Source organism: Tenrec ecaudatus, chromosome 16 (assembly GCF_050624435.1).
Source record: "Tenrec ecaudatus isolate mTenEca1 chromosome 16, mTenEca1.hap1, whole genome shotgun sequence".
NCBI classification, from domain to species: Eukaryota; Metazoa; Chordata; class Mammalia; order Afrosoricida; family Tenrecidae; genus Tenrec; species Tenrec ecaudatus.
In genome coordinates, this window is record NC_134545.1 from 1348463 (window position 1) to 1367545 (window position 19083).

The following is a 19083-nucleotide window of genomic DNA, read 5'->3' on the forward strand; positions in this document are numbered from 1 at the left end:
CCAAGCAGAGCTTCCCAGGGTTTGTAACTTGTTAAGGGAGCTGACAGCCTCGCCCTCATCCCTTGAAGTGACTGCAAGCTTGAACCGCCAGCCTTGTGGTTAGCACCACCAGGACTCCTTGGTCCCCCAGCAAAAACAAGCCCACTGCTTTCGAGTTTATTCTGACTCATAGCACCCCCACAGGACGGGCAGGCCAGCCCTTTGGGTTTCCAAGGCTGTGAATCTTTTGGGGAGCAGACAGCCCCATCTTTCTCCCCAAGAAAGAGTGGTGGGTTTAAACTGTGGGTCTCGCAGGATGCATAGCCACCCAGACTGCTTTCTTGGCCTCGGACCACACATGAGGTCCTGAGCCTTTCTAACCGGTTGGAGTGGGTCTTGAAAGAGTTTGAGCAGAAAGGCCAGTGACTGACATGCTGCCTGTGATCACACAGCATCTCCCAATTTGTGCACTAAATGGGCAGAGCCAGCAGGCTGACTAGTTATGGAAACGTGACTGGGCTGTATCACCAGTTCCTCGCACCCGAGGCCTCTAGGAGGCGTGCTGCAGTGGAGCTCAGCACTTGGGGTGAGGGGCGGTGCCCTCCTTCTAGTCAGTCCTTCTTGCTGTTGCCACGACGACTCACCGATGATTTTAGACACGCTTTGTTCCAACCTGCCGTGAGGTTACCTGTTTTGGGAAATGCATTAACGAGCTAATGTGCTTTTATGAGTTTATTTACTTAACAAGTCACTTGTGAGAGGAAGAGGGGATTTGTGCCAAGCGCAGCTCTGTTTACATGGCCACCACAGTAAAGAGCATTTCTGTTCCTTAATGGTTTGGTTTTTTTTTAGTGAGTCTGTGTGTGTGTGTGCCGACCTCTCTGGTGGTTGTTTAGGGCCTTTGTACGGCAGGAGACCTTGCCGGTCCTGGGCCACGCTATGTGAGCTCCTCGTTGGAGCCCCGTGCCAGCCCATCCCATGGAGGGCCTTCCTCCCCTGCGCTGTCCTCCGCTGTGCCTCACATGACGCCCTTCTCCAGGGACTGGTCTCTTCTGACAACATGTCCAAAGTGCCTGAAGCCAAGTCTCTCCACCCTCAATCTAAGGCGCATTCTTTGTCCAGAGCAGGTCTGTGTGTCCTTCTAGCCGCCTGCGGTGCTTTCAGTGTTCTCCCTAGCACCGTCACTCAGAGACGTCCACCCTTCCTGCCGTCCTTATTTAGGAGTTGACTCTCACATGCACGCGGGGCGATTGGAAGTTACATGGCTTGTCAGATCCACCTCACCCCTCAAAGTGGTTACTCACAATTTTTTGAGACTCTGGGCTTTTTGAATTCCCCATAAAACCAGGAACCAGCTCCCAATCCTCTTGGGAGCTATCCCATTGATTCCATGTCACTGCAAGATGTAGCAGCTCACTGTGCACACATTGTCACAGGCGTTTAAGCAATTAGTAGGACAAGCAACCTTTTAGCCTGTTGGACGATTAACATAGTTGGTGGGGCTCAGAGACTTCTGGGTGTGTTTCTCTTGGTTGAAATGTGCCCCTTACACTCACAGCTTACAAATTCACACTGCCCGGCCCCACACCAGCCTCATAGGTCTGGGTGTGGCAGCAGTGGTTGGTGCAGTGCAAACCCCAGTCTGCTGCCTCGTGGCACCCTAGGGGCTTGCTTCTTGGGCTTTAGGGTCTTCTCAGGAGCTCATCTCCAGGCCTTTCTTCCAACTGACTCTGGATGGACTTGCACTGCCACACAGGTGTAAAAGGCCACCGAGTGGAGGCACTTACACCCTGCACACTTGATGCCTGTCATATCCTCCTAAGGGGACCCCTGTGCACCAAGGCCAGAACTGCTGAAGTCAGCCCACACCTGGCCCAGTGAACACCTGAGGGGTAAGCACGATACTGGATTATTGTTAAAGCACACACACACACACATGCCCATGCACACACGCTCTTGCACACACTCACATACTTGTACACACACATTCATGCACACACTCACATACAGTTGCTCCGGAGTCAACTCTAGCTTCTCTGACCCCCGCCCATGTGCCCATGTGTGTGAGAAGCACTGTGCTCACAGGGTGTCCTGTGGCTGGTTTGGGAAGTTGATCACCAGGTCTTTCTTACAAGGCACGTCTAGGTGGGCTTGAACCCCCTACTTTCTGGTGAGCTTGCGGGGCACTGGCTGTTGGTGCCACCTCAAGACTGAGTACACAGCAGTGACCAAAGGGCTCTTGTTGAAGGAGCGAATTGGTCCGTCAGTCCTGTGACTCCACCAGTGTCCCGGGATTCGGGGAGGTGTCCTAGAGAGAAGTCCTGAAATGCGCCTGGGTCCTGGGATTCAGGGAGAGGTGGGAGATGGAAGGACAGAGAACCAGGTGGAATGAAATCCTTGACAGCTTCTTCGCCTGACTCCCACACGAAGTCCTGTGTCTCTGGAGATGTGTAGGGTCCTTGTCCCTTCCCAGCCAATGGCTCTCCGACCAGGTCCAGGTCATGTGCCCAGTTCTGAGCCAACCCCTGTGGCTGTAGGGGCGGAGAGTCACATGGCAAGTGTCTAGGGGAGGGGCCCCACCTGTGGAGCACAGGATTTGAGGCGGGGAGGAGATTGCTAGAAGACACACTGGCTGGGGGCAGACGTCGTTGGCCCCTGTCAGCAGCAGGCTCCTTCTCCCTCCTCTCTCTCCGCAGTGGACTACAGACCATGTTGGGCTGACCCACGTGCTGGCAGAGTGACTACGGGGGGCGATTTGGCCACCAGGAGGAGCGCCAGTGCCAAGCCAAGCTGGAGAACCTAGAACAGGTCCTAAAGGTAGGAATACGCTGGTGTGGCGTGGTGTGGCGGCACGTCTGCCAGCCTCCCTCTGGGGGCAGGGGAGAGCAGTGGGGCCTCTTCCCAGCGGCCTTGGGGACCCAGTCTCTGGTGGTGTGGGCCGTCTCAGCAGGGAAAGGCAGTAAGTAAGTGACAGAGTCAGATGTCTTGGAACCAGCTGTACACCAGTCGGCTTGGATCTCTGACTCTGGCTGGGCAGCAGAGGGCGACAAGGCGGGGCCCTGGGGGGAGAGCTGGGCTGACCCAGGCCAGAGGCCAGGGCTATCCACAGGGGCGGCTTCAGCAGTGTTGCTCAGACCTCTGAGCGTCTCCCAACCTCCCTGACAGGACCCCTCAGTGCCAGCCTGGGTTCTTTCTCCTCCAGCGTCTCCTGGGCGGGCGGGCCTGTTACTGAGGTGACGGGTGGCTGGGCGGTAAAGGAAGGGACTCTGCAGCTGTTTTCTAGCGCTAATTTCTTTTGATTGGATTCTCATTGGGGGGTTTTCAGAGAAGAGCGAAGGGATACCCCTTACTCCCCCCCCCCCCCCCCCGAGTCCTGCCTTTGAGCACAGAGCAGAACTCTGTCCTTTGTCGTCAAGCGTGGCTTTTACTCTGTCCCTTGTGTGTCACAAATCAGGAGAATTACCCACATGCCTGGGGTGGGGCAAGAGGGGCGCTTAGATGCCATTTGGGCGGGAGGGGGGGGAGAGGCGGTGTCGTCAGGTCCGACTAAGAGCGGCCCTAGGCACAGCAGAAGGAAAGATTGCTCGTCCCTGTGCCGTGCCCAAAGCCCTTGTTAGGCGTGAACTACTGTCGCAGCCTGAGAGTCTGTGCACCTCACCCAGGGTCCTGCTCCTCTTTGTGGGACTTCTGTCCCAGGCACAGAGCCCTCTGAGACAACGGGAAAGGCACTCGAGATGAGGCCTCCCCAGCCTGCATTCCAATGAGCGCTCCAGCTGCATGTCTCCGAGAGCATGCTGTGCGCCCTCTCGCGCCCCCTTCCCTCCCTGCAGGCCTGCAGCCTGGTGCTTTCTGACCTCTTCACCAGCAGCCCATCACCTGACCTGCTGTATCACCAGGGCTTCTCAAAGGGAGGCAGGAGTGGGACAATGAACTGATGATGGAGAAGAGGCAAACAGGACGGGCACTCATTGGCAGTCCTGATCGGGGTGCTCAGACCAGTGATTCTCAGGGCAGGGGGAGAGCTGGGGCGCTGGCACTCTTTGTGTTCCAGCCCGATAGAGGTGCATGAGCCCCGCAGGCTGCACAGACTTCCAGGACAGACTGGCATCTGGACAGAGATCTGGCTGGCCATGTCCCCTTCCAGGCAGTTAGATGGAGGCTCGGCCGATTATGTCTTCAGGAAAAGGACCTTACTGGCCGTGGGCAGCATGGACACCAGCAGAAACTGGTGCGATCCAGTCGACCCCAACACATGGTGATCTGTGTGTGTCAGTGGGACTGTTCTCCAGAGGTGTGTGGGTGCGTGGATGTTGGGTGCAGGATCACTAGGTCTTTCTTCTGGGGTACCTCTGGGTGGACTTGAATCACCTACCTTCTGGTTAGTAGCCAACAGCCTCCCTCCAGTGCTGCCCAGGGACTCCCTAAACCACTGGCTGTGAGGAGTCCATTCCTGGGGAACAGAGGAGACTGCCCGGCAGGGTTTCCGCAGCTGCCGGCCTTCCTGGGAGCAGGCAGCCTCATCTTGCCGCCACGGATTGGCCAGTGAGTTCACTGACCTCTCCAGTAGCAGCCCAGTGCTTACCCTGCCGTGCCACCAGAGCTCCTGAACTCAGAAACTTGGACAACACAGAGTCTATTTTGGCTTCCTCTTTGCTGTGCTAGTTCTCTCCATGGTACAGGAAGTCACGTGATGTGAAAGCAGCCACTTGTCTGCGAATTCCCTCCCTTCTCCAGGCTGGAGCTGCCCCTGCAAGTTTGCAAGACTGTAACTCTTTACTGGAGTAGGAAGCCCTGTCTTTCTCCTGAAGAGCTGCTGGTGGCTTGAACTACTGACCTTATGGTGATCAGCCGAGCACATAGCCACTACACCAGCAGGTCACCGTCGTCTCCAGCCAGTGTTGAGTTAAAGGAGGCTGGCGTGACGTTGCACTCCTGAGAGGGGAACCACTCTCTAGGAACCTCTGCTCAGGCAAGGCCGGGGCCACAGCCCCACTTTGATCGAACACCAGGAGATCCTGTAATTTGCCCACCCCTGGACTCCTTGTCCCACCTAGTTTTCCTTGGGATGTGGCATTTTGCATCTCTGGGTAACTTGTGGGCTCGTGTGGGTGTTGTCCTCTGGTTGGACATTCCTGCCGTAAAGATGACCTGGCCACAGGTAGAGCCTCACAGATGGCACCTCTGACATAATTTCTGGCACCTGTCAGCTGTGAGGTCCCGTCCTGGAGTGCACTGTGTGCGACGGGATTTGAGAAGGGTTTGTAGATGGAGAGATGAGCTGGAGAGAGGGGTTGATGAATGATGGATGATGACAGTTATGTAGTTGTGCAGGTGGGTGGGTGGATGATGCATGGATAGGCAGATGGATAATGAGTGGATGGATAGATGATGGCTGGATGGATATAGAGGATGGTTAGATGGAGGATAGATGATGGCTGGATGATGGATTGTTGGATGGATGGAAGCATGGAAAGATGTAGGATAGATGATGGATTGATGGACAGATGATGGATGGATTATGGATGCATGGAGAGAAGATAGATAGCTGGAGAATAAATGATGGATGGGTAGGTGGATGATGGATGGATGATAGATACATGCATGGGTAGGTAGAGGATGGATGGATTAAGGATAGGTGATAGATGGGTATAAGATAGATGGGAGGATGTTGTTGTTCAGTGCCAACAACCAGGTTACTACCCATAGCGGCCCTCTGCACAACAAAACAAAACCCTGCCTGGCCCAGAGCCATCCTCACAATTGTTCCTATATCTGAGCCCATGGTTGCAGCCACTGTGTCAGTCCATCTTGTTGAGGGCCTTCCTCTTTTTTGCTGCCACCCCACTTTACCAAAAATGTTGTCCTCCTTCAGGGGCTGGTCTCTCCTGACAAAATGTCCAAAGCACTAAGGTGAAGTCTTGCCATCCTTGCTGCTAAGGAGCACTCTGGATGTACTTCCTCCTAGACAGACTTGTTTGTCCTTTTAGCAGCCCATGGTACTTTGAATAATCTTCTCCAGCTTCACAATTCAAATGATCTGTTCTTCTACAGTCTTCCTTACTCAGTGTCCAACTTACACGTGCGTTGGAGGCAATGGAAAATACCATAGCTTGGGTCAGGTGCACTTTAGTCCTCAAAGTAATATTCTTACTTTTTCAATACTCTAAAAAGGCCATGTGCAGTCGATTTGCCTAATTTACCTCATGCAATGCATCTGTTGATCGCTCTTTAAAAAAAAAACATTTTATTAGGGACTCATACAACTCTTATCACAATCCATACATACATCAATTGTGTAAAGCACATCTGTACATTCTTTGCTCTCATCATTTTCAAAACATTTGCTCTCCACCTAAGCCCTTGGCATCAGGTCCTCTGTTTTTCCCCTCCCTCCCTACTCCCCCCTCCCTCATGAGCCCTTGATAATTTATAAATTATTATTTTGTCATATCTTGCCCTGTCCAACGTCTCCCTTCACCCCCTTTTCTGTTGTCCATCCCCCAGGGAGGAGGTCACATGTAGATCCTTGTAATCGGTTCCCTCTTTCCAACCCACTCACCCTCTACCCTCCTAGTATTGCCCCTCACACCCCTGGTCCTAAAGGTATCATCCGCCCTGGATTCCCTGTGCCTCCAGCTCCTATCTGCACCAGTGTACATTCTCTGCTCTATCCAGACTTGTAGAATTCGGATCATGGTAGTTGCAGGGAAGGAAGCATTTAGGAACTGGAGGAAAGCTGTATTCTTCATCGGTACTACATCACACCCTGACTGACTTATCTCCTCCCCTAGACCCCTCTGTGAGGGGATCTCCAGTGGCCGACAAATGGGCTTTGGGTCTTCGCTCTGCCCTTCCCCCTTCATTCACTGTGGTAAGATTTCTTTTTTCTGATGATGCCTTATACCTGATCTCTTTGACACCTCGTGATCGCACAGGCTGGTGTGCTTCTTCCATGTGGGCTTTGTTGCTTCTGAGCTAGATGGCCGTTTGTTCACCTTCAAGCCTTTAAGACCCCAGACGCTATCTCTTTCGATAGCCGGGCACCATCAGCTTTCTTCGCCACATTTGCTTATGCACCCGTTTGTCCTCAGCGATCGTATCATGGAGGTGTGCACTCAATGATAAGATTTTTTTGTTCTTTGATGCCTGATAACTGATCCCTTCGGAACGACGTGATCACACAGGCTGGTGTTTTCTTCCATGTGGGCTTTGTTGCTTCTGAGCTAGATGGCCGCTTGTTTATTTTCAAGCCTTTAAGACCCCAGACACTATATCTTTCGATAGCCGGGCACCATCAGCTTTCTTCACCACATTTGCTTATTCACCCGCTTTGTCTTCAGCAGTTGTGTCGGGAGGGTGAGCATCATAGAATGCCAATTTAATAGAAGAAAGTATTCTTGCATTGAGGGAGTACTTGAGTAGAGGCCCAATGTTTTTCCGCCACCTTAATACTAAACATATAAATATAAGCACATAGATCTATTTCCCCATCCTCCTATATATGTTTGCATGTGTACATGTCTTTGTCTAGACCGCTATAACTGCCCTTTGCCTCCTGTGTCTGTTGCTCTTTTGACTGCTGCTTTTCAGGAGCATTGTGGATCCATGCAAGACAAGAATCCTTGAAAACGACAATCTTTTCTCCATTTATCACGATGCTGCTTACTGGTCCAGTTGTGAGACTTTGTGTCCTCTTTTAATTGAGTCGTAGTCCATCTCCATAATGATAGACTACGTCTCTGTGTTCGATGGATGGATGATGGGCAGGTGGGTGGAGCATAGATGGAGGATGGCTATAGGAGACAATATACAAAGGGTGGATGGATGATAGATGATGTGTGAGGGGTGGGTAGATGCTGGATAGAGATGACAGTGGATGGTGGGTGACTCCATGATTAAGCGGATGGATAAAGGAGGGGTGGGATGATGTCTGAAGAATGGATGGCAGGTAGGCAATGAATGAATGGGATGGCAGATCAATGATAGGTAGATAATGAATGGATGAAGGGCGGCTAGATAAAAGGGATACAGAGGTGACGGGATGGTGGGACAGTGATAGATGGCGATGATGGTGTTAAGTGATGCTGAGTCGGCTCTAGCTCATGTACGACAGCACGAAGCACTGCCGGTCCTGCCCCATCCTCACAATCATCCTTCTGTCTGAGCCTTTGTGTAGCCACTCCGTCAGCCCATCTTGTCCAAGTGCTTCCTCTTTTCTGCCGTCTCTTTATTTTACCAAGCATGGTGTCCTTTCCCCCAGAAAGCTCTCTTCTGAAAACACTCTTCTAAAATATGTGAGCTGAAGACTCACCACGTTTGCTCATAAGGAGCCTTGTGGCTGTGCTTCCAAGACAGCTCTGTCTGTCCCTCGGGCAGTCCACGGAACGTTCAGTGGTCTTTGCCCAAGTCTCCAGTCTCCCTTATTCAGTGTCCAATTTTCATACGCGTATGAGGCCACCGATAATACCATGGCTTGGGTCAGGTGTCCTTTGGTCCTCAAAGTGACATCTCGTTTTTCTGGTGGGCCTCTGAGTGGCACAAGTGATTTGTGCTCTACTGCTCCTTGAAAGATTGGCAGTTCTAGCCCACCAGCTGCTCCTTGGGAGAAAGGTGAGGCCAAGTGTCAAGCCCACAGGGCAGTTGCAGTCTGACCCTGGAATGCCACAAGTTTGAATGCACCAGCAGCAGGGGGTTTGGATTGGGGTTTACTAACCTTGGGATTGGGGTTTACTAACCTCAGGAGCCCTGGGGGTGCCATTGGGGAAGCCTCGACTGTTCACCGCAGGGTTGCCAGTTCAAACCCACCAGCCACTCTGGGAGAAGGGTGGACTCTCTGCTCTCATAAGGAGTGACAGCCTGAGAAACTCTGTATGGGTTGCTACCCATCAGAGTCTGTGGCAGTTTGGACCCACCCGACGGCAGTGCTGCGGAAGTAAGGCCTGGCTGTGCCCCCTGGTGGTCACAGCCCTTCAGGACCCTCTGTGAAGTCACTGAGGTGGAGGGGCCCCCACGGAGTCTGCTGGCCGTTTCGGCCGCCTGTGGCCGACTCCCTTGGGGGTCTTGGATCTGTCCATGCTGTCTGTTTTGACTGTGTGCCTAGACCCCCACGGAGGCATCTGTGGGCCCCTTCCCCACTCCCCCTCACTCACGGGAGCCTGGAGCCTGGAGCCGTCTGAGCCTTGGAAGGAAGACGGCCCCCCCGCCTGCTAATCACTTCCTTCCCGACACTAAATAAAGATCACACGGCTGGCTTGGCAGTGGCCCGCTCCCATGATAAACAGAAGCCCCGGAATTAGCGGGAACAATAGTGTAATTTGGCAGCTGTCGGCTGTTTAGCCAGGCCACGTTGGTGGCTAGGGGGCAGTGGTGAAGGCACCCTGGCCTGAGGTCTGACACCTGGGGTGGTGCCCAGCCTCTGCTGCAGGCCAGAGATTGGCTTCGTACAAGGGCCTTGCTCCAAGCCCTGAGCCCTGCTACTTACCCCTCCACCGTGCATCAGACCAGAGCGGTGACCAGTGTTGGATTTGCCAGGGGTTACTTTCCAGGCCTGTCCTCCCAGGCACCTCTGGCTGAACTCACACCAGCAACCTTTCCCCACTCAGACTCACGTACAGTTAAAAACAAACGGACACGACGAAAGTCAGACCATGGCCACTCACGGCGGGGTGCCAAGTGGTCGACCTTTATGGGACTAGAGAGCATCATCTCCTCCCTCAGAGGAGCTTGTGGGTTTGAACCCCTGACCTTCCAATGAGCAGCCCCATGCTGAACTCACAGCGCCCCCAGGGTGGGGGTGCACAGTTAGGGCTTCATGCATGTAGCCACCACCTTGTGTCATCACACCACAGCTGTCACTGTCAGGCTGTCTCCCTGACTGTCCGCCACGCAGCCAAACACAGTCACGCCAGCAGGGGCTTCCGCGTGGGGGTTCCCCAGGGAGTGTGCGAAGCCCCCCTTGCAATGGGAAGGGTCACCTTGTATCTGCGGCAGAAGGTCACAGTGGCCACCACAAATCTGCAGGGTCAAGGATAGTCTGACTTGTAGTGGGCTTCTTGGGAAATACCAGCTCTCCTGCCTAGGGGGCTGAGGGAGCCACGCTCAGAGTTGACTTGCCAAGGGAGGATGGGGGAGCCAGGCTCAGAGTTGATCTTTGGTGCCTAGGTAGTAAGGGGAGCCAGACTTAGAGATCAGGGAGGTCCAGGAGAGCCAGACTCAGGGTTGTCTTGCCTGTGGGAGCCAGGCTCAGAGCTGACCTGTGGGGACAGGAGATCCAGGCTTAGAGAACAGGGAGGTCTGGGAGAACCAAACTCGGGGCTGTCCTGCCCAGGGGTGTACCAGGTTCAAAACTGACCTGCTCAGGAAGAGGCAGGGAGTCAGTCTCAGAGACCAGAGAGGTGGGGGGAGCCAGGCTCAGAGGCAGTACAGATGTGTGAGGGGTGGGTGTGTGGTGTTAGTCTGCCGGCCTGTCTGGCTCCCCTGAGCAGGTTCCTGTGATGGGCCAACAGCTCAGCTACAGGTTTGTGGGGTTCTCTATTTCGGGCCCACTCCCCGGGATCTGACGGGCTGGACTTGCCGGCTCGGGCGTGAAACTGCTCATGTGCAGGCACAGGGCTCCTAGCTTCTGCACAGCCAGCTTTTTCTCTGGAGACAGCAGGGGATGCCAAGGCGTGAGCGTGGAGCAGTGGACAGACAGGAGACGTGACTTCTAAAAGGACAAACAGGCCTTCCTTCCGCCCCTGCCTGTCCACAGCAGCCTCTCGGCTGCTTGGCAAGAGTGTCTGTGGCTGAGGTAGTGGAGCCAACCCTCAGGAAAAGAGTGTGAGCTGCCGTGTGCCCCCCTTCCCCTGCCGGGCCCCTCCTGGCTTTTCCTGATGGAAATCATGGGTGCACCGAACCCTCAAACGCGAATCTTAACAATGACATGTACATATGTATGCATGTCCACTTACCTGTAAGAGTTATGGTGGTGGAGTGTGCTAAGCACAGGCTGCTCACCACCAGGTCAATGGTTCAAACCCATCCACTGCTGGGAGGGAGAAACAGGAGGCTGCTGGCTCCATTCAAGAGCGGGAATTTCTACTCTGCTCATGAAGGTCGCTGTGGGGTGAGATGGGCTCGATGGCAGTGTGTCTGTGTGTCTGTACGTGTGCATATAGACGGACACAGGGACCTTGGTGGTGTAGTGGTTATGCGTTAGGCTGCCATCAGGAAGGGCAGCAGTTTCAAAGCACCACACTCCTTGGGAGATCGATAAGGCCTTCTCTCACCATCAAGAGTGAGTCTCAGAAACCCACAGGGGTGGTTCCACTCTGCCCTATAGGTCACTCTGAGTCACCAGCGACTTGACTGCCGCGAATTATGTACATACAATACAGAGATATCCATGCATATACAATGAACCTATTGACAGCTAGTCGATTCTGACTCACAGTAACCCTGTAGGACAGAGCACAGCTGCCTCATAGAGTTTCTGAGGCTGTCAGTCTTTTCTGGAACAGCCTCCTCTTTCTCCCTCAGAGCGGCTGGTGGGCTTGAACCACGGACCTTGTGTTTAGCAGCCTGGCACTGGAGAAGGATGAGGCAGTCTGCTTCCTAAGATGGCAGTCATCCCCCAGTGGGGCAGCTGCCCTGTAGGGCTGCATGGGCTTGACTTTGGGGTATACCTTCAGAGAGCCTCCCTGGTGCAGTGGGTAAGTGCCTGTCTGCTAACCTGAAGTGGGCTGTCCAATCCCACCAAGGTGAGGACTTACTCTTACAAACCCAGGGGTAGCCCTCCTGCCTGCCCTGCGAGGTCTGTGAGTCTGAGCCAAGCCCTAGGGACAGGTCCTCGGTGGTGGGCATTTGGTAACTTAGAAATGATCTGGAATAAAACCCAGCCACTTGAGTGAATGTGACTTTTCCAACCCAGGGAAGGGCGGTGGTCTTTGTAAGCATCTGGCACTGCCCACGGTCCCAGCAAGAGGATGCGTCCACAGGTGGAGGAGGGGGCCGGGAGGATCGGCTGGGTTTGTGTGTGTGTGTGGGTGGGTGGGTGGGAGGGGAATGGCTGCTGGGGCGGGGACCGAGTTTGCCCCCTGCTTGGGCTGATTCAGAGATGCTGCGCAGCACTCCCCACAGCCAGCTGGCCTGGGTGGGCACTGGCCTGCTGACCACTGACCCTACCCTGTCCCTGTAGCACATGCGAGAGGCCGCGGAGCGCCGGCAGCAGCTGCAGCTGGAGCATGAGCAAGCCCTGGCCGTCCTCAGCGCCAAGCAGCAGGAGATCGAGCTGCTGCAGAAGGTGAGAGGGCAGGGTGGGGCCATGGCCATGGGGCGGGGCAGGCCTCAGCCCCTTCTGCCAGGAGCGCCCCCAGCAACATGTGTGCTTTTTCTGGCACCGCCCACGCGGCCTCTGGTCCCCGGAGGAGGACGCTGGTGCTGGTGCTTGTCACAGGGAGGGTGCCCCCACACTCACGACACACGTTAAAATGCACGGAGTGGGGGCGGCTGCAGGTGGGAACTGGGTGAGACAGGTGCCCATGCTACATGGTGTGGGCCGGGTGCTGTGTCCTGCTAAAGGGGTGCCCTGCTTCCTTTGTTCTGAGGGGTGCAGCGGGCGTCCATCAGTGAGCCAGAGTGGAGAAAGAGGGGACAGTTACCCCCTGTGGAAAGGAGAAAGGGGGGACAGAAAGAGGAATGGTGACTCAGGGACCCTTGGTGGCACCCAGGGGAGCTTGTGGGCCCCCATGCCCCTCCCCCTCTCTCACTCAGACACAGAGGGGGCTGGGGTGGTGGGAAAGGCCTGGCAGGAGCTCGGCTAATGGACCCGCTGTGGCTGAGTGTCGACCAAGTGGCCCCCACCTGGGGAAGCCTAGAAAGGGTGCCCTGGGTGTCCCCGGGCTGCTGGCATGCCCTGTCCCCTGGCACCTGGTGGCTGCCCTCTTGTCTGTCCTCGTCTTCTAAGAGAAGCCACTCAAGCTGGACCAGCATCTGCCCTGCCCCAGTCCCATGCCATGGCCGTGGGGTGGACCCACCGCCCAGCGAGCTGTCCATGGGATCTCTAATACTGCTGTCTTTGCTGGATCAGACGGCCTCATCTTCTCCTCAGAGCTGCTCCTCGGAGCTGCTGGTTGCTTTAACTGCTGCACCACCATGGCTCCTGCCACAGAGATGAAAGCAAACCCCACGGCCAACGAGTGGATTCTGACGTGTAGAGAGCCCTGTAGGACAGAGTTTCTGAGACGGTCACTCCCCACAGAGGCACTGTGGCCTTTTGTAGACCCTCACTGACCTGACTACCTGCAAAGCCTGTCTCCAGATGAGGTCACTCCCCACCCCACCAGGTCCCATCTAGGAGGATCTGACAGCACAGCTGGCCCCCCAGGAGCCACAGAGTCCTCCACCTGGCTGGTAGCCCCGCGAATACCCTGTCACAGTGCCCTGGACTGGTACACATCATTTTTTGTTCAAGGAGTAATCTGTCCACCAGCCCCATGGAAGAAAGTCCTGGTGGCCCACTGGGTCAATTCCAAGTACAATGAGACCCCCACAGAGTCGAAATGCCCCACAAGGGCAGGCATTAGGGTGCTCACTACAGAGCTGGCCGTTGGAGCCCACAGTCCAGCCCCTGGGAAGATGAGGCTGTCTGCTCCCATGAGATTTATAGCCAACGTTTTATTGCTCTGGGTCAGAAACCACATGACAGCAGTGGGATTTTACCAATTTTCCTGGGAGAGGTTTGGCAAGCCCTTCTCCTGAGCATTCACTGGGGTGGTCCAACTGCCAACACCTTTGGTAAGCAGCCAAGCGCTTCCCCACGGGGGCCACCGGGGTTCCTTGTGGAAGGGTGCTGCTGCTTCATGCTGAGGTGCCACTGGGTGGGTTCGAACTGCCCACCTTTCATCAGCCAGAACACGAAACCACACCCACTCCCTTCCTGGAGTCCATTCCAGCCATAGCTCCCTTGTAGGACCAAGTGGAGCTGCCCATAAGGTTTCCCAGACTGTCATCCTTACGGGTGCAGGAGGAGGAAGCCTTCCCCCTCCCCCTCCCCCTCCTCCCCCCCTCCCGTCAGGGATGGGCGCTTCTATGGAGACACTGCCCAGAAGTGTGGCAGGAGTGGCAGTGATAGGCTTCGCCCGGCGAGCACTTGCCACTCAGGCCACGTACCTGCTCACCTGCCCTGCATGATTGAGGCTGTAGATTACAGCAGATTTCATTAAACTGGCCTTATCGCCTGTTGCAACAAGCTGGCTGCCCCGAGCCGCTGTCTCTCGTGAGATGTTATCCGTGGCGGATATTGGTGAGACAGTGGCGGACATTGCTCCTCACCTCCCGTAGTCTGCGGAAGGGCTGCTTTCCATGGTCAGGCGGTGCCAATGATTCGACCTTCAGCCCTGCAGCTCCGGAAGCTCTATCCCAGGCAGAGCTGTTGGACAGTTGAGCTGGCAGAAGCTTCAAGCTTGCCCAGTGGGGGGCCCTGGTGGGGGGTGGGGGGGGCAGCGGGGTGTGTGTATGTGTCTGCAGGGCCCAGATTTCTCTAGGAACCAAGAGCCATTGACTGAGCACTGGGATGGGGTGGGTGGGTGGGTGGTGGTGGTGGTGGTGGTGTGTGTCCAGATTTCTCTGTGAGCACTGGGCCAGTGTGTGCGAGCGTCTGTGCTCTCAGTTGGCCATTTGTACTGTGGGCACCTTGATGCCGAGGTGTCAGCGGGCAGCAGGGAGGGTGCAGGGGAAAGACTAGCAGATGCTAGTGTGCCATTTCCTACAAGCTTGGAGTTTTTAACATTGGAAGCAGAGGGCTGAGCAGAGTGAGGCTGGTGGACTCTTTGGGGTCGGCCCATAGTTGCATTTGGTATTCCCGGCCGATGGCCATCGGGCTCTGGTTGCTGAGCTGACCAGGTCACTTGCCCTGTCAACAGATGTTGGTGACCAGCCCTCCACGTGGCAGCCGCCCAGCCATCGTTCTCGATTGCGGGGCGGCGGTGACACCCCAGTGTTGAGAGACCACAGCTAGTTAGTGGTCAGCTGGGCAGAGGAACATCCCACCAGAGACGCAGTGGTGAGGTGCTTGGACACTAATTATGAGGTTAGTGAATGAAGCCCACAAACGACTTTGAGAGGGAGGAGACAGAGACCCGATCCCTGAGGGCCTAAGCCTTGGAGACCCCGGGAGGTGCTTGCTCTCCTGCCACACAGGGTCTCCAAGAGTTAGCTCGACACCCAACAGCAGCTGGGTGGGTCCTTATTCCAAGACACACTGAGTGTCAGTAATGTGACCCCGGGCTGCTGACCGTCAGAGTCAGATCACACAGAGGGGTCTTGGAAGAAAGTCCTGGCTATGGATCCTGCACGGCCTCCTCCCTGGGAGACTGTGGAGTGGCTCCATTTGCCTGCTTGGCCTTTGAAGCAGGATTTTTGTGGCCGGAAGTGGTGGCAGCGGACACTGCGGTGGTTGGACACGATGGGAGCAATGCAATGGTGGTCACCAAATGGAACATGTTATGTTGGGAAACAGTGTCATTTTACTACTGCTTGTCCCATCTCCTGTGGTGGCTCCCCTGCATGGCCGGCAGTTCAAAACCACCAGCAGCTCTCGGGAGAAAGACTGGGCTTTCCGCTCTGTGAACAGCTACCGTCTCGGGAGCCCACAGGGGCGCTGTGAGCCAGCACTGACTCGATGGCGGCGAGCTTGGCTTAAGGAGAGGCCCTGGTGGTGTGGTGGCCACGTGTTGGACCTGGATCCCCATGGTTGGCAATTCAAACCACCAGCTCTCAGGAGAAAGATTGTAGTAAACAGTTCGTCTCGGAAACTCGATTACAATGAGTTTAGTTTGGCTTGGTTTTGGACCACCACCGAGACAAAACCAAAGCAGACTGGCCTCTGCCCTCAGAGTCCAAGAAAAGGGACTCTGTGTCATTAGCTGCCTTCACATCAGTTCCAGTTCACAGTGCCCCACACGCATATGTGAAGGAATCGCCACGCAGCCCCAAGCCATCCCGACAGTTGCTATGTCTGAGCCCTCTGCTGCAGCCTTGGTGCTGTCCTGTCTCACCGAGGGTCTTCCTCCTCCCTGCTCCACTCAGCATGAAGTCCTTCTCCAGGGATGGCCCCTCCTGATCACATTCTGAACCCTGTGAGCCAGAGTCTTGCCCCCTGGCCTCGAAGGAGCACTCTGGCAGTACAGACTTGCTAGATCTTCTGCCAGTCCACACTCTTGACTGCCCTGCTCCACTGTTGCTGTAACTCATGACTGCAACCACAGAGGACAGCAGATACTTGTCCACAGGTGGTGTGAGCAAGGAGGGCAACCCTGGACATGGGTGGGGTTTGCACGGCCAGGTGCTCACCTGCCTCCTAACCTACCATGTTGGGATGGAGCTTGGTGGCTTTGGGGTCTTTAGGTGGGAGCAGGCGAAGGGGGTCCAAGAAATGGAGGAGGGAGGTGTGTGGCTGGGAGTGAGGGCGGCAGGCTGTGAGCTGGCTCCCCAGGAAACCTCTCGATATTTGCAGTTACAAAAGATGAAGAGTGGGCATGTGTGTCCTTATTGAAACTACTTGGCTGTGGAGCCATTTGTTGAAGGGCAGGGGAGGGGTCAGGAGCACCATGGAGGGCAGGTGGTAGGCAGAATGTTGGGGTGAACTCTGTCCCTGGGTAGCTTAGAGGGTGAGGAGTGGGCAGTGGACGTGCAGGAAGGGGATCCAGGAAGTGTCTCCAGGCTCTCAGCAGCATGGGCCTGTGTGGGAGGGCAGACCACAGCCGCCTGGGCTGGTGTACGCTGCCAGAATTTAGTCTCAGGTTCGCCAGGTGCTTGAGTCTGACACAGCCTTGTGCTGGCTGGTTACCTAGCTCGGTACAAAGTGAAAACATCCCTGACAGCCAGGATTGCTTCCAGAAAGAGAGGCTTTAATGTAGCATGACAGTGGGAGGGGAGGGTGGCATGTGGGTGTGTGTCTGCATGTTAGTGTATGGGGGTGTGCACATTAGTCTATGAGTGTGGGTATAGGTGAGCATATGAGTGCATGTAGGTGTGTGTGACTCACTATTAGTGTGTCTGAGTGGGTAGTAGTGTTTGTGGGTGTGTGGTTTATATTGGCATGTATGTAGTGAGTCTGAGTATAGTGGTGTATGTGTGTAGTAGATTATGAGTGTACAATAGTGTTTGTGTGCATGTGAGTGTACAGTAGTGTGTGTTACAGTAGTATAGTTGTGGTTGTGTGTCTATGTGAGCATGCAGTAGTGTGTGGGTGTGTATGTGTGAGTGTGCAGTGTGTGTGGGTGAGTGTGCATCATTGTGTAAGTGTAGAGAACTATATGTGGGTCTGAGTATGTGAGAGTATACATTAGTGCATTTGTGGGTGTGTGGACAGCGGTGTGTATGTGTGGCTGAATGTATGTATAGTTGTGTGTGTCAGTGTGAGTGTACAGCCATATACATTTGTGTGAGTATATATAGTATATGTTTGTATGTGTGACTGTATAGGTGTAGTGTGGATCGATGAGTGTACAGTGGTGTCTGGTTCTGAGTGTGTGTGTATATGTGTGAATCTCTGTGTGAGTACACAGTAGTGTATGTTTATGGTTGAGTCTGTACATGTATGTTAGTGTGCATACAGTAGTGTGAGTTTGTGGGTCAGTCTGAGTGTATGTACAGTAGTATGTAGTAGGTGTGTAGGTATGAGTCTGTGTGTGTACAGCAGTGTATGGTTCTAGGTGTGTGTATGTTTGTGCACAGCAATGTGTGACTCTAGGTTTGTGTGTACAGCAGTGTGTGGTCTGGGTGTGTGTGTGTATACAGCAGTGTGTGGTTGTGTGTGTATGTGTGAGAGAGAGGGGGAGTCTGGGTGTGTGTGAAGGTACTCGTTGGCCCTAGAGTGTGGATGGAGCAAGCACCCACTCCAGCACTTCTGCCCCCAGGGTTAAGCAGCAGGTGAGGCTGAGACTAGGATGGGTGCTCTGGTCTGGTGCCCAGAAGCCTGGGCACCTCATGCAGGTCTCGTGCCTCGGTGGTTACTGCTTGCCTCTCCCCCACCCCCGGCAGTAGTGATGCCCAAACATCCCTGCTCCGTTGTTGGTCCCGCAGCTTCTGCTCTGTCTCTGCTGGGTAGAGCAGCCACACTCCAAAACACATACTGCCCAAGACTCCTGGTGGCACAGGGGTCAAGGTGCCCAGCTGCCAAGCCTCAGGTTGGTGGTTTGAATATACCAGCCGCTCTGAGGGAGAAAGAGGAGGCAGTTGGCACCTGGAATGACGACAGCCTCGCACAGCCCAGGGCAGCTCTCTGTCCCCCAGGACTGCCCCCTGGGCATCAGAGTCCACACCCAGCAGCAGGGTTGGGTTTGGTACTTAAAGTGCTCAGCTATGAACTGAAGGCCAGCAGTTCAACCCCACTAGCTGCTCCCTTCAAGGAAGACGAGGCTGTCCATGATGGTTAAGAGCCTGCCTGGGTCACCCTGTGGGGCAATCCTGTTAGGGTTTGTAGGGCCCCTACAAGTCAGAATTGGGTTTGGGTTTTTTCTTTTTTTTTTTTTAAGAGGAAGACCCCCCCCAACCAAAGTGGGTGGACACGATGGCTGCCCAGAATGGACTCCCACGACATGTTGTGAGGATGGTGCGGGGCCTGGCAGTGCTTTGCTCTGTTGCAAAGGGAGACTGTGAGTCCGACTGATGATATGGGAACTAGTGACATGGGGGATGATGTTGAACAGGAAGCTGAGCTATAATACTGTGGTCACAGTGGGGCTGAGATCCAACCCAGAGCCCTGAACCCTAACCCCCATGAGCAGGTGGCTGTCAAAGGTGCTCTCTGCTGCTCCACACTGCCTTGTAGGTGTCAGGCTGTGACGGGGCCGTGTGACCCGAGGGTTTGAAATGAGACTCCTGCCCCTGGGGAGGCCAGCGTGGTTCAGACACCGACCCACAGCACGAAGCCTGTGCAGTATCAGTCTCATCGGCTGCCCATTTTACAGTGTGTGGTGGGGAGGCCCTTCAGAGCATCGAGACAAAAGCCTGTGGCGCACAGGTCTCCCCTGACCCAGGGGGCAGAGCCCCCAGCACAAGTCCTTAGAGCACTTTTGGTTTAGCTCAGAGCTGATAGTGACCAGCCCCTATGGATCCCACAAG

At 54.9% G+C, this 19083-nt stretch overlaps 1 protein-coding gene across 7 annotated transcripts in view; it reads left to right on the forward strand.

Annotated features, from left to right (window-relative positions):
* Positions 1-19083, forward strand: part of RIMBP2 (RIMS binding protein 2) — a 103710-nt gene that overhangs the window by 42919 nt on the left and 41708 nt on the right. For 6 of the 7 annotated variants that reach the window (XM_075533786.1, XM_075533789.1, XM_075533790.1 and 3 more), the window contains exons 3-4: positions 2676-2796; positions 12155-12259. In XM_075533786.1, coding sequence (XP_075389901.1) covers positions 12158-12259 — 102 coding nt within the window. In that variant the 5' untranslated portion in view covers positions 2676-2796; positions 12155-12157. The remainder of the gene's footprint in view (positions 1-2675; positions 2797-12154; positions 12260-19083) is intronic. The other variant, XM_075533787.1, reaches the window with a different exon arrangement.